Source organism: Haliotis cracherodii, unplaced genomic scaffold, assembly GCF_022045235.1.
Source record: "Haliotis cracherodii isolate W230 unplaced genomic scaffold, xgHalCrac1.p SCAF_10, whole genome shotgun sequence".
NCBI lineage: Eukaryota > Metazoa > Mollusca > Gastropoda > Lepetellida > Haliotidae > Haliotis > Haliotis cracherodii.
Window position 1 is genome coordinate 1101834 of NW_027266265.1, and position 14674 is coordinate 1116507.

General features: G+C 40.6%; 1 protein-coding gene across 4 annotated transcripts in view; it reads left to right on the forward strand.

The window, feature by feature from the left end:
- Nucleotides 1-14674, forward strand: part of LOC139453953 (hepatocyte nuclear factor 4-gamma-like) — an 85333-nt gene that overhangs the window by 58641 nt on the left and 12018 nt on the right. For all 4 annotated transcript variants that reach the window (XM_071235399.1, XM_071235400.1, XM_071235397.1 and 1 more), the window contains exon 2: nucleotides 1162-1206. In XM_071235399.1, the coding sequence (XP_071091500.1) occupies nucleotides 1162-1206 (45 nt within the window). The remainder of the gene's footprint in view (nucleotides 1-1161; nucleotides 1207-14674) is intronic.

Consider the following 14674-nt stretch of genomic DNA (forward strand, 5'->3'; position numbering starts at 1 on the left):
GGGATCCACATTTATGTGTTTATCAAATATGTCTTGTCAAAGCCGAGCCACTGGATTCTGAGTCAGAGGCAGAATGGTGTACGTGACATACAATGGTGAACAAAGCATATGCTATATGTGTCAACATGGAGCCTACATAAAAAGGTTGAAAACATCATGTGATATGAACAATAATGTCACCCATTGAGTCACAAGGGAATATATGTAGGTTTGTGAGGTCATACATGTCACACGTGTTGAAGATGGAAAGTATCTTTTTAAATATATTGAAAATACCCTTTCATTTAGAGTTATTTTAAAATAACTGCATCTAGTTATATATTAAATCCTTTGTTGAAGTATGCAATCTTCTTACATTAAATTATGTTTAGATTTTTGTCTCAATGTCTGTTAGAGATACCAGCCTTACTAAGTGTCTATGTTGGCGCTACACAGTGCCTTGTGTGAAAGACAGACCCATGCAACCATGCTACACAACTGAATCTTATGTTGGAATGAGGGGAGATGTGTTGTAGTCAGAAGTAGTGAGGCATTTCACAGTTCACTTGGCTTGAACCATCCTCCGGAGGCAAGGGAGTTAACTGACTGTAAAAGTCCAGTTTCCACCCTTGCCGAACGAGGCTAGAATTTCTGAGCTCAATCATAGCGCCACCAATGGCAAAATGAGTTATGTCCCTCACTTCTAAGCCCCTCCTATTAACCAATCAGGTTCCACTTCTTATATCACTTGCGTTGTTTAATGCTGCACTCAGCAATATTCCAGCTGTATGACGGCGGTCTGTAAATAATCAAGTCTGGACCAGACAATCCAGTGACTGACATCTTGAGCATCGATCCACACAATTGGAATACGATGACATGCATCAACCAAGACAGCGAACCTGACCACTCAATCCCGTTAGTCGCCTCTTAAGGCAAGCATAGTTGGCTCTTACGGCAAGCTTGGTTTGCTGAAGACCTATTCTACCCCGGATCTTGACAGGTGGGCTGCTGTGGGCCAAGTTAGCACTGCAACCACCGGACTGCCCACTGCTGCTGTGTCACTGTATACAGAACTACAGCGTCTACCCTGCTGACAGCCTGTAGCATTACATACGTGTTAAAGATGATATCAGTGCTTGTAGTCTGACGGTTTATTCACTCAAACTTTGTCTGTTACAGATTCTGACTGTGGAACAGGGGACAGCTCAGGTCAACAGTTCTCAGGTGAGTAGGGGCGGCGGGGTAGCCTAGTGGTTAAAGCGTTGGCTCATCACATCGAAGCCCCAGGTTCGTTTCCCCACATGGGTACAATGTGTGAAGCTCATTTCTGGTGTCCCCGCCCGTGATATTGCTGGAATATTGCTAAAAGCGGTGTAAAACCATACTAACTCACTCACTCACTCTCAGGTGAGTAAATATATCAGAGTACTGTGGCTTGGTTGGGCCATATCCTCTAAGGCAGTGAAAGAAACAAGCAATCTACAATATTAACTGTTTTTATGTTGGTTTCTGAGGAAATGGCCTGAGAATTATTATGAAATAAAAAAAAAGCTGGAATAGATCTAATAATGACTGTACCAGGTAGGTGTCTACTAATTACTGTGAAAGTCTGGTGTCTACTAATTACTGAGGCGGGCAGGTGTGTGACAGAGATCAAAGAGACAGGTACGCTGGACAAGATAGTGATACACCTGAGACTAGGGCTATATCAGAAATCCATGAAGTTTGAACTTAGAGCACAGTCCTGTACTTAGCCTGCACTTTATACTAAGGGTGAAGCATGGTTGGACCATGGAGGAGATAGACTACTGACCAATGTTCACTGGTCCAACTTATACCACAATAAACTCCGGTCTCCCCACTCTCCCAGGTAGTTATCTGTCTATATGTAGGGAAGATGGTGGCAATAGTGTTGTCAGGATGCGGACTCCTAGAGTGGATTTTGTACTATTTTGCAAAAGGATCTACTTTGGTGAAAATGGATAATCATTCTCTACTTATGTCGCTTGTATATGTAGTTTGTGAGGAAAATTATGTGACTTGTTTAAGGTAGGTGTTATTTACTGATACAAATGAGTTGTTTAAGTTAGGTGTTATTTACTGATACAAATGAATTGTTTAAGGTAGGTGTTATTTACTGATACAAATGAGTGGTTAAAGGTAGGTGTTATTTACTGATACAAATGAGTTGTTTAAGGTAGGTGTTATTTACTGATACAAATGAGTTGTTTAATGTAGGTGTTATTTACTGATACAAATGAGTGGTTTAAGGTAGGTGTTATTTACTGATACAAATGAGTTGTTTAATGTAGGTGTTATTTACTGATACAAATGAGTGGTTTAAGGTAGGTGTTATTTACTGATACAAATGAGTGGTTTAAGGTAGGTGTTATTTACTGATACAAATGAGTGGTTTAAGGTAGGTGTTATTTACTGATACAAATGAGTTGTTTAAGGTAGGTGTTATTTACTGATACAAATGAGTTGTTTAAGGTAGGTGTTATTTACTGATACAAATGAGGTGTTGAGGGTAGGTGTTATTTACTGATACAAATGAGTGGTTTATGGTAGGTGTTATGTATAGGATAAAACTTGTCCGAGGGTTGTTATAATATTTAAAACCGGCATCCCGAGGGATTTTCTGAGGGTAAGGGTATTAAATATCATAAAAACCCGAGGGGAAGTGTTTATCTTACTTATAAACCGATTTTGAACCTTAAAACAACATTTATCAACATTTTTATGTTTTGAACATACTTTCCATGTACCTTAGGAAACGGGCATAAAATATCTGTTGCTGGCGTACGGATCTTTAAAAGGACATTCTAAAAAGCAGTGTGGTTTATCAACACCTGTAGCCTTGTGGTACACTCACTGGGCTACAGAAATGAAGGTTGCGAGTTCAATCCTCGGGAATATAAAGAAAACATTTGTCATTTGATTTTACATTTCATTACATGTTACAATCTAAACGGAAGTTATATTAATAAAATACCCAGGACATTATATAAAATCCCTGGGATATTATAACACATTATATAGCAAGTATGACTTGAATAACCTATAAAATCCCAGGGGTATTACATAAAATCCCTGTTCATGAGATTTAACCCTACTGGAGAACAATAGGATGACGTCACCGGAGGTTTATAATTACTGATTCAAGTTCAGTTGTTGAGAGTCGGAAAGACATTAAAGTAGAAAGATCTTTATGTTCTTCCTCTGTGAATATGCTTGGTGCCTGTGGGTACAGGTAATGAAATGTACCCCAAAATAAGAATAACAAATATATTTTAAAGCTGAAACTGACGACTCAGCATCTTGTATTGCGGTACTCTTCTGATTGCTGTCTAATCCTGTGTATGTACAGTGGCACCGCGATACACCACCCTGCTCCATGCATTATCAGCGTTAGGAACTGGCACTAGTCCGATAGTCCTTGCCAAACTTAGCAGCACAATAGTGAAGTACTAGTGGACTAAACCTGTTAGTTTCTTTCTCACTCACTCACTCAATCACTCACTCACTCACTTTCACACTGGCTCACTCACTCACTTTCACATTCACTCACTTTCACACTCACTCACTTGTACATACTCACTCGCTTTCACACTCACTCACTCACTTTCACACTCACTCACTCACTTTCACACTCACTCACTCACTTTCACACTCACTCACTCACTTTCACACTCACTCATGTAGTCAGATTCTTCAGACTGTCGGTGAACTGGTCATTAGAACAACACACTGCGTACTATCTTTAGGCTGAAGATAAGTACAACTGAGTGTTCTATAAAGACAGGATACTTAGTTTTCTATAACATGTGTATTGTGTGTAACAGTGTTTCCAGGCTACATCACCAAGGTAAATGGGATGAGGAGGCAAGCAGTAGGTCTGCAACATTGTAACAAACAATGAAGGAGTAGTTATCCAGGAACAGTTCATGTCTTCACCTTCTTCCAAATGCCTGTCAAAGACCCCAATAATGTTCTCAGCTAATGATATTACCGTATTCAACATAAAAAGCGCCCAGGGGACTCTCAAAATTAGAAATAGGGGGCTCTTTTTAGAATATTATTTTGGTGAAAAGCAACAGGGTTAATAGATTGTAAATTTTGTGGTTTATGCTGACAGCCTGAAATGTTTTATTTTCGACAGATATATTTTTCCAGAATCTAATTTCCCACAATTCAAGGGCAAGTTCACATGGAAATGAACCTATTTTTCTTGCACTCTTTCCACATTAAAAGTGTTAACCTAGAAGTGTCATAGACAAAAATATATAAATATCACAATTAATTAACATATTTTTTGCATTAAAATGATTTATATTTTTCACATTTACCAAGTGTTCTATTTCCATAACGAAAACACCAAGGCTTATGCCCCTTGCGATATGACGTCATTGGTGCCAATTGATAAACATTATGACGTCATCATGCTTTGTTAGAGCCGCTTCACATGGTGTAGGTACAGGTGTGTGATTTCAGCGTCTCAATGCCAGCCAGCATAGTGTTATACTGAGTCACCACTGCTCCGGAGTGTATCGTAGGCCATGTTGTTTAACCGCAAACTGGTACTTGATATCTTTTGCGTTGAGAATAGACAGGGACCAAGTTGAATTGGCACCAATTACGTCATAATCTAAGGGGGATAACTCAGGCCTGTTTAGCTCGAAAAACGAAGGCCTCATAACAGCATAGCATTTTCACACTATTGTGAGCTTCCTACTTTCACTGTGAAAAAAAATGAGTGTATATTTTCAAACACAGATACTAACTAATTCTAAAATTGCGTTTTGTTTAGAAAAAGAAAGTGATTTTTGCGTGTACACTTCCCCTTTAAGGATACATATAACACACATATTATACACAAATAAATAAGTCTTGTGTACATTGATCAATCGGTAAGGGTGCTAATTGGTATTGGTCACTAGCCAATATATTAGCAAATATCGCCGTGGGCGCTTATTAAAGCGGGGCGCTTATTAGGTGGTATATGGTATGTATGTAGATATGTGGTGATATTCAGATCGGTTCATTTCTTGGGACATTGTCCATCAAAATGTTCTAAAGATGACAAAAAGGACACAATTTATGGAGTCTTGCTTGACAACGGCATAAGGATCTATACCGAAACGTCGTTTTTCACAGTATTAAAGAAGTTGTTATCCATAAATTGTGTCTACTTTGTCATCCGCCAACTTCATAGTAATGCCTATCAAACAATTGTTCAAAAGATATTTTTCAAATTTAGTAACAATATAATATCCTGTCAAAGTAGATTGTATCAAGAAAATGCCCTGTCATTGGTTTCTTTGTCACTGGTTAGAAATGCTGAACAAGCAGTTTTCACACCAATTACATTGATTTAGTATTTTCTTCCTGTCAAACACTCAGTGTATGTCCGGCTATCACTTCAGACATTGAATTGCCCCATATTCAGGCAGAACGAGTCGCATCAAAGGCACTGAGTGAAAATGGTGAAAATATTTCCAAAAAATGAGAAGGAAAAACAAAAAGTGATATATGTCAACCATGGAAGTGAGCCTCAGTGGCAGAACTTGGTGTGTTACAGCATGTTTCACCCCGATACCTTCCTGGCCCAAACAACTTACACATAACCTCAGTACATAAAACTAGTCTTAGGAGGCATGCCCACTACTCATGGTCTGGTTGACTACAAACATTATGAATCAGCGAATGTGCAGACAGGATTATTACTTGTACAAAAACTGTATAACAATGTCTGTCTATAGTTCCAAAATAACATATTCCAGAGATGAAAACAAATGATGCATTGTATGATTTCCCATGTTAGTATATAAATATGTATATGTTTATGAATATTAATTTCATATTTAATGTTATAGATATTAATATGCAAGGGTAAAGATCTTTAGATGACGGGATACTTTCAACATCTTCAAAATGGTTGACTTGGTGTCATCCAGTTTTTACTTTTGACTGGTGTATCAGTTAGGTGATAGTGTAGGTATGACAGTTGATTGCTGCAAGCGAGGGGGCGTGGCCGTGGCTAGGGGGCGTGGCCTGGGTTAGTGAGGATTAGTCCGGAGATAAGTGATGAGGTAGAGTGGCCATTGTTGTCCACGTGCTGAGAGATAGTGTTTCCAATCTGGCGGTACAGATGTCACATATTCCAGACTTACAATACATATTGTTTAATACTTATCTCTCCACGCTGCTTGTTGAGGCTTATAATGTGATTGTCACAGACAGACGTAGTTGGGGGGAGTGTAGTTACTTATTTTATGACTTAAATATGATGATGAAAGATCAAAGATTGAAAACTTAATTTAATTTTAAATTTTATTCTATATAAAAAAGTCTTTAGTTCTGGCAACAATAAGTTAATTAGAAGATTTTCGTCAGTTAAAATATTATAACTGTGATGCAAGAGGCATTCTATTTTTTGTATTATATGTTATTTAACAAACTTCAGGTGTTTTTGGTAATGAGGTGGGTGGGATGAACATAGAAGTAATTCATTATGTCCTAAATATTTTCAGTCCTTACAAAATATTAATTGTAGTTATGTGGGTTTCAATTCACTTTTAGCATGTGTATTTCGATTCACTTTCAGCATGTGGATTTCGATTCACTTTTAACACATGGATTTTAATTCACTTTTAGCATGTGGACTTCGATTCACTTTTAGCACGTGGATTTTAATTCACTTTTAGCATGTGGACTTCGATTCACTTTAAGTATGTGGATTTCAATTCACTGTTAACATGTGGATTTCAGTTCACTTTTAGCATGTGGATTAAAATTCACTTTAAGAACTATATTCAACATCAAATTTAAAAGTCACAGAAATATTTCCAAGTGGATTCTTCCACCTCTTACTTGTTGTATTAACATATGCTTTTTTGATATATCAGGGTTGACCCCGGTGGGTATATTTAAGAGACAGCACATATATTTCAGACCTATAATTTGACGTGCATGTTGAGGCCTGTTCTGAGCCTGGAGGTATGTGATGGGCGAGATTCGGAGGCTGGTATTAACATACAATACATCCCGGTTGACATGCTATCTCCCACAGAGGGCTGGACCTGTTGATATTACTGATTATCACACACAGGATGATAACAAGAGAGGATCAAGGTTAAATATCACTTGAGCTGCCAATATTGGCCAATTTCTCGGGACATGTTGTCAGTTTCTTAAAACAAGATTCATTTACACATTAAGAGATACGTTGAATATTGAAAAAAAATACTAACAGGACATTGATTTCTTTCTGATATTTCACACTTCATTCTTTTATCGGTCTGAAAAATATTTTTTTAAACCCAGACTTTAGATTCAATTTTGAATGCAAGGTATAAATCTGCAGTAATATTTTCATTACTTTACCAAAAGGAAATAAGTTTTAGGTCTGAATGTAGAGGGTACAAGTGGGAAACGTGCAATCTTATCTGCATCAACAATCGCCACACAAGATATGAGTATGCTTCACCTGCACTGGCAGGGTAGGTAGGAAAAACATAGTCTGACGGGGGGGTGGGGAGGTAAGGGGAAGTTTGGAGGATGGGTGAGTGGGGGTTCTGATTTGGGTTGGGGACAGATTTTTTCCAGTGTCAGATGTCTGGGATAATTGTTTCCCAATTGAAATACGAGAATTAGGAAGAAGTGTCACTGTGTACAGTGCTATATATCTGACAGGTGTTGGGGAAACTGACTCCACTTGCTCCTAAGCAGCAAGAGCCACCATGACCTGTCACCATCAAGTCCAGATGTACTGTGGCTGAGATTTTGTTTCCAGATAGGATTTGTTTCTCATCTACACCTACAAACTTTGAGCCATTATGTTGTTTTTTTAAGAAAAACACCTTGCAGCAATGTTATTTTTGTGGCAGTCAATTTCTTCTTCTTTCGACAACAGTCAGAAACATCATTGGGTTTTTTCAAGAATGTTCGAGGACAATGTCTTTCTTTCATCAGAGACCTGCTGCTACACTTCAGGCTGTCCATACACAGCGAGCTGACGCAGCACAATAAACTGAAATACTGTTCAAAGCAGCCTTATGTCAAATTCACTCACTCACTCTTGAAATGTCTGCTGTGACACACACGTACGTTTTACTGTCCGCGTCATGAGTCACAGTCAGCTGCAGGCAGCTTTGGCCCCCAGGCTGGTTTGTTTGATGGCTTTGTAAGGGGTAGGCCGGATGTTTCCTGGCAGTCAATGGTAAAGTGACAACTACAGCTGATTCATGAAGTGCATGTGATTCTCCATAGGAAACCCTTTGCAACTGTTTCTGTGGGATTGGTGTTCTCTGATTTCATTGGCCGTCTCATTGTGTTCTCTGATTTCATTGGCTGTCTCACAGGATGTCAGCAGTGCAGATGACAGGCATTCTGGGATACATGGAGTCTTTCATGTGGTTCATTGTATAATACTGTGTGTTGAGTTTAGTGAAATTTAACTGATTCTTGTCACCATCAAACATAGATAGACTTTCAAATTGAAAATGATTCATGCTTTTTTGCCAAATATCTGGCATGAATCAGTTAGGGATTTTCAAACAGAAATGTGCTTTACATGTTATTTCTCTGAAGTCAATCTTTCTGTGATGCAAAAACATCATAGGACCTTGGCAGGGCTGGGACGGGTACCTCGGGTCCTCTGGTCCACGGGTCCTCGGGTCAGGTGGTTTTAGAGTAGGATCTGGGTACCAATACAACTACCCGTACCCGTGGTTAGTCAGGGGGTATATTGTTTAATGATAACAATTCACAATAGCTCAGTGGTTACACTTCAAGTTGCTAAAGTTCGCGTTTCTTTCTGGTGATGAACGCATTCCTTTTGACTTGTATATATTTGAGTAAAGATAAAGCTTGATTTAACTCCAATGTACGCATGATCTGTTGTTTGATACCTGTATCTAAATAGTTTTGACCAGAGTGGTAAAAAAATTCCCAATCAGACATTTGTTCCCAACTCTTGAGACCTTCAGTAGGTACCCGGGTAGGGTCGGGTAATAGGGGGACAGGTACCCGGGTAGGGTCGCTTAATAGGGGGACAGGTACCCGGGTAGGTTCGGGTCGGGTAATAGGGGGACAAGTACCCGGGTAGGGTCGGGTAATAGGGGGACAGGTACCCAGGTAGGTTCGGGTCGGATAATAGGGGGACAAGTACCCGGGTAGGGTCGGGTAATAGGGGGACAGGTACCCGGGTAGGGTCTGGTCGGGTAATAGGGGGACAGGTACCCGGGTCGGGTCGGGTAATAGGGGGACAGGTACCTGGGTAGGGTCGGGTCGGGTCGGGTAATAGGGGGACAGGTACCTGGGTAGGGTCGGGTCGGGTCGGGTAATAGGGGGACAGGTACCTGGGTAGGGTCGGGTCGGGTAACAGGGGGACAGGTACCGGGGTAGGGTCGGGTAATAGGGGGTGGGGTAATATGGGGACAGGTACCTGGGTAGGGTCGGGTAATAGGGGGACAGGTACCCAGGTGGTAAATTTGGACTGGACCCCAGTACCCCATGTCCGAGACAGTGGCTGCTCACACTGATGGCTAGTCGGTATTGTGATGGAGGAGCTCAGGGGGGAATGAGAACACAACTACTCCATTCCAATCATAAGAGATGACAAGGATCAGGCAGTGACAGTCCAGGCACGGGCAGGTTGAATGTCAGTGTGCCTTGAAAGGGTGCATCATAGCAGAATCTGTCAACCAATGATGAAGGGGGATATAGGAATGGGTGCTGTCCTTCCGTCCATCCGTCTGTCACATTTCGTTTACGGAGAACTTCAGAGATATCTTAAACCATGAGAAATATCTTAACCACACTTGGCACATAGATAGGTCTAGGGGTAAACTGGTGCCTTTTGATAGTTTGGGACCATTAAAAAGTTAATTTTGAGTTTCCATAGGAACGACTTTCATTTGAAAAAAGTACAATATTTCTTGCTTCGCAACCGAACATATCATATTGGCGGGGGATATGAGTATTTTATGCTTGTTACAGGCTGACATGACAAAAGCTGGAAGATTACAAGAAACATTCTCTTTCATGGTTGTACTATTTCAAGATCAACCCTCACTCAGCCATTATTTGAAAATACAGTTATTTCACAAAGTTGCTTTCGTTACAAAAAAATAGCCAGTACGGATTCATTATTCGAAAGAGGAATTAATGCACAGCAGTGAGTTGATCAAGGACGTGGCTACTTGATGTTATCACGGTGTGCTCCGGCACTCACTGGGTGGCTGTCGTGCTGCTGCATCCAGTCATGCTGTAGACCTCCCTGTCTACGTCACACACTGCCCCGGGTGTAGATGGGCTTCCTAGATGGGCCGTCACTCACTCCTCTCTGACTCTGTCATGGTCATTAAGGACAGTCATGAATGTATTTTCCAAACACGTAGGGCCGATCAGTTTGTGTCCATTTGGGGATGGAATGGGTTTTTTAAAAAATGAATCCCAAAAATGCTGGAAACAAATTGTCGCAAACTAGGGATTTTATGGATTATTTTAGGGGTTTGGGAAATGTGTATGTGGGGAATGGTGATTGCAAGGATCATAATGGGGATCGGATGATTAGTATGGGGATCGGATGATTAGTATGGGGATTGGATGATTAGTATGGGGATTGGATGATTAGTATGGGGATTGGATGATTAGTATGGGGATTGGATGAACACACTGATCTGCGAGGTGTTGAATGTTCATGTATTGATGACATGAACGACAGGGTGGGGAGGTGGCCTACATAGTCATGCCGGGTGTTCCACATGCTGCAGGACCTGCTTTCATTCCCTCCTCCACTCTGGCTGTTCTAGGCAGGGATGCTGGGATAGAAGGGGAAAAAAGCCTACTTACTTTCTCATGGAAGACCACCTCTCATTTGTGGCTGTGATACTGTGCCATGCTCAGACCCATTATGGAGCCATGCTCAGACCCATTAGGGAGCCATGCTCAGACCCATTAGGGAGCCATGCTCAGATCCATTAGGGAGCCATGCTCAGACCCATTAGGGAGCCATGCTCAGATCCATTAGAGATCCATGCTCAGACCCATTAGGGAGTCATGCTCAGACCCAGAAAACGCTATGAGGAGCTGTTCTCAGAATACGTTCTCCGTATCCCAAGCTGAATGATGTTGTTTTCTTTTGTTACGGTATGTCACTTGACTTTTTGTGTGTCACTGAGCACCGGGGCTGTGGACTGTTGCTTGCGCTATCGACCACTGGTCTTCCTGGGACAATTATTCACATCCCGCCTAGATAAGGGTGTGATAGTGTGCACTGCAGCATTTTATTAATATTCACTTTTGATTTGGGGTGACTTTTAATTTCAATTCAATGAATGCTTCAGATTTACTTCGGCCTTTTGTTATATAGATATATATATATATATAGATATATATATAGATATAGATATATGAAGGTTAGGATGCGGCCATCCAGCTGATATGAACACTTATCACCCCTGATGCTCTTCGATAGGATTTGTTTATGCGAATGACTAAAGGGACTGTCTCAACAATAGATGTCAAAATTGTTTAAGATTAGATATCTATCAAATGAATTGAACAAACATGTTGCAATAAATATTTTAGATTCTAATTTGTTTTCTTTTACTCATTTACACTAAAACACTAATTTTTATTTTCATATCATACATGTTTGTCTTTTTCTTATCACTGCAACAAACACAAGTGAAAGTATCAAAAGTTTAAACAGAAAATTAAGAAACTACGTAATCTTATTTAGAAAGTTTATCAATTCTGATCAATCCAATGTCCTTGAAGCATTGATTTTGATGCCAAGGTCACCAATTAGGTAAATGGCCGTGCCAGTTGTGAGACGGCCCCTGATGGAGAGTGTACTGTGCAGGTAGATGTAGATAAGGTGCCACATCGTTCAGGGAGGCGGTAATCACAACAGTTATGTAGTCAACACCAATATCCTCAATAACATCACCCAAATCGAAGTTCCGATTGACTGTAGAGGCAGGATTTCACCATGGCGTTCTTAACCAAATTCCACTACCCAGCCCGCTTCCAGCTTCAGTCGGCTGATGGCGAAATCATCTATGAAGAACTCGGTAAGATACGAGTTGTACTTTGTCATGGCAAAGGTCCACTGACGAACATTGTACATCGGCCAGTCGGCAATCACGGTTCTCCTGGCATGTGAGCATGAATTTAAACTTTGCTTTAATGATCTGTCAGAAGCTGTGTTGGAGATAAAACTGGAAGCTGACAGTGGTTATTTTGATGTGTTTGGGACTTGGTGTCTTTCAGAGACGTTTTTTACAGGTCAAAGACGTGCCACGTTGCCTTTAATATTATTCATTTCAGAATCCTAAGTTTAATTATTAAGTTTATCCTTTATTGGCTTTGTTAGAAATGAAATGTGACATACGTTGCAATCCTGTATATATCACTAGGCCCTGGACATGTAGCTGATGAATATTTGTTTTAAGTCCATTAAGGATAAAAACGAAAGATATTGTAGACAACTGCAGGGGATTTGTTTGAATTGCATTTTAGAAGTTGGTGAGTAAGTTAGAAAATGTATATGGATGACAACTTCTGGTTTATTTATTAACTGTAGGGGATTTGTTCTTATTTCCAAATATATAAAAATACTCCTTTTCCTACAAGTTTGCCAAATAATTATTTGAGATATCCTTTTTTCTTTTGACCTCGGCTGTAGTGATTCATCAACGTACTGATATTGTAGCATTACATCGCAACATGGAGGAGCTATTGACATTATTACAGTAGCTGTTACATTACACATGTCAGCATAAACAAACATTGTATTACATTTCGAAGTCTCAAGTTCAACCATGTGTCTTCATTATGTTCAAGAAACTACTGTTATGTGGTGCCGTGGATGCTCGCCTGATCGAGTAGCGTCATGGCCACCTCCCAGATGCAGTCTTCTGGCCCAGTGCTTCAAGTCGTAGTTGCCAGGGTTTTACCTTGTCTTACAAAAGAGGGAGTCCAGGGAACCCCTTATAATGAAGTCTAAGGGTCCTTGCAGGCCAAATGAGGGTCCTGTAAAGTAATAAAATGGTGTAGTGTACTGTATGTTGTGATAATTACCTTCTGAGCCTGGAATGAATCAATGATCATGTGGACAGTGGCAATGATTGATGGAGGAAATGACAGACACCCATAACTACTCTTGATACATTGTAAGTACAAGGAATATTATTGTGCATCTGTTGACGCAGTATATTCTTTTAGTGCATCCAATCTAAACATTTGTGCTGAGTTGCAGATCTGTTGTGAGGCTGAACAGGTTTGAATCCCACAACTGCCCTGATTATGATCCTTGAACCTGAATCACTGTCTACCGCTAAACAAACTTTAGGAAATCCCCAGCTGACAGTGAACCTGTTGATGTCTAATCTGTGCAGTCAACACCAGGTGTCGAAGGTTCCTTAATTGAGGGTTTGACATTTCTGTTACATTGAAGATGATTTCTAGGAGACAAACAAGACCTTTACTAGTGGCCAAGTGGATCAGGTGTTCAAGCTTGGTGATTGGTTCCTTTTCAATGTACAAAAGTGGTTTGTCCTGTCCAGACTATTTTCAGGCAGTCGTAATATGGCTTCACTATTGTGGAGTTCAGCAACTTGCTGAGTTGTCAAACAACAATAACATGTTTTAATTGAGTAGATTACATGATAAGAAACACAATTGTCTCTAACGCACAAATAAACTAAAATTGGGATTGGGTAGTGTATGTCATGTATCCCAATGATGTGGATTGTTGCTCATGCTAACAACCACTGGTTTGTCTGCACAACTCTCACTCACTCACTCACGTACTCTTGCACTCGCTCGCTCACTCACTCACTCATTCTTGCACTCACTCACTCACTCACTCACTCACTCACTCACTCTCTCTTGCACTCACTCACTCACTCACCGAGGATGAGACTTATCACAGTGATAAGAGGGCCTGGCAATACCTCCTGTTATCTGTGGCCCTGGCAGTACGTGGGTTCTGTGTACTGGCCTGTAGAGCAGTGTGACTACGTGCACTGTCCTATCAACTGGTCCTATTGTTCTATTACACCCCCAGCAAGGATTGTCTGATTGTAGGTGGCCAGGGTATGGTTCTGATTACGAGGACTAATGTGACAGACTTGATGAACACCTCCATAATGTCATCTGTGTGAGAGTGTGTGTGCTGGCCATCGTGGTGAGGTCGGCCTGGTGTATCACTGCAGATAGATGTGAAACTGCTGATGGTGCCTCAAGCAGTAGTCACACTCACTCACTCACTCACTCACTCACTCACTCACTCACTCTCACTCACTCAATATTTCACCTTCTCTTCTCTCCCCCCACCCCCCTCCCCCCAAATCTGAGCAGAGCATATAAGCAATATAAGCATTGAGCCTTAATTTATTATGTTTGTTTGTATAAACATTTTCGTTCTCTTGAAACAACCCTAATATTTGTTTTAAGAAGCTATTTATTCATCTCATATTTGGGATGGTCACAGATGCCAACTTCTTGCACATGTCATGCCATTCACAGCTTGTCAGATTTGCATGGGAACCTAGCAAAGGACACCAGTGCCAAGGGCCTATCTCAGTATACATCAGGCCTCAGGGGTGTGTGCCAAGAGAGGTCACATGGCGCATAAGCAGTTTTGAAAAGAATAGTGCTAAAAGTAGCATAAACCTCA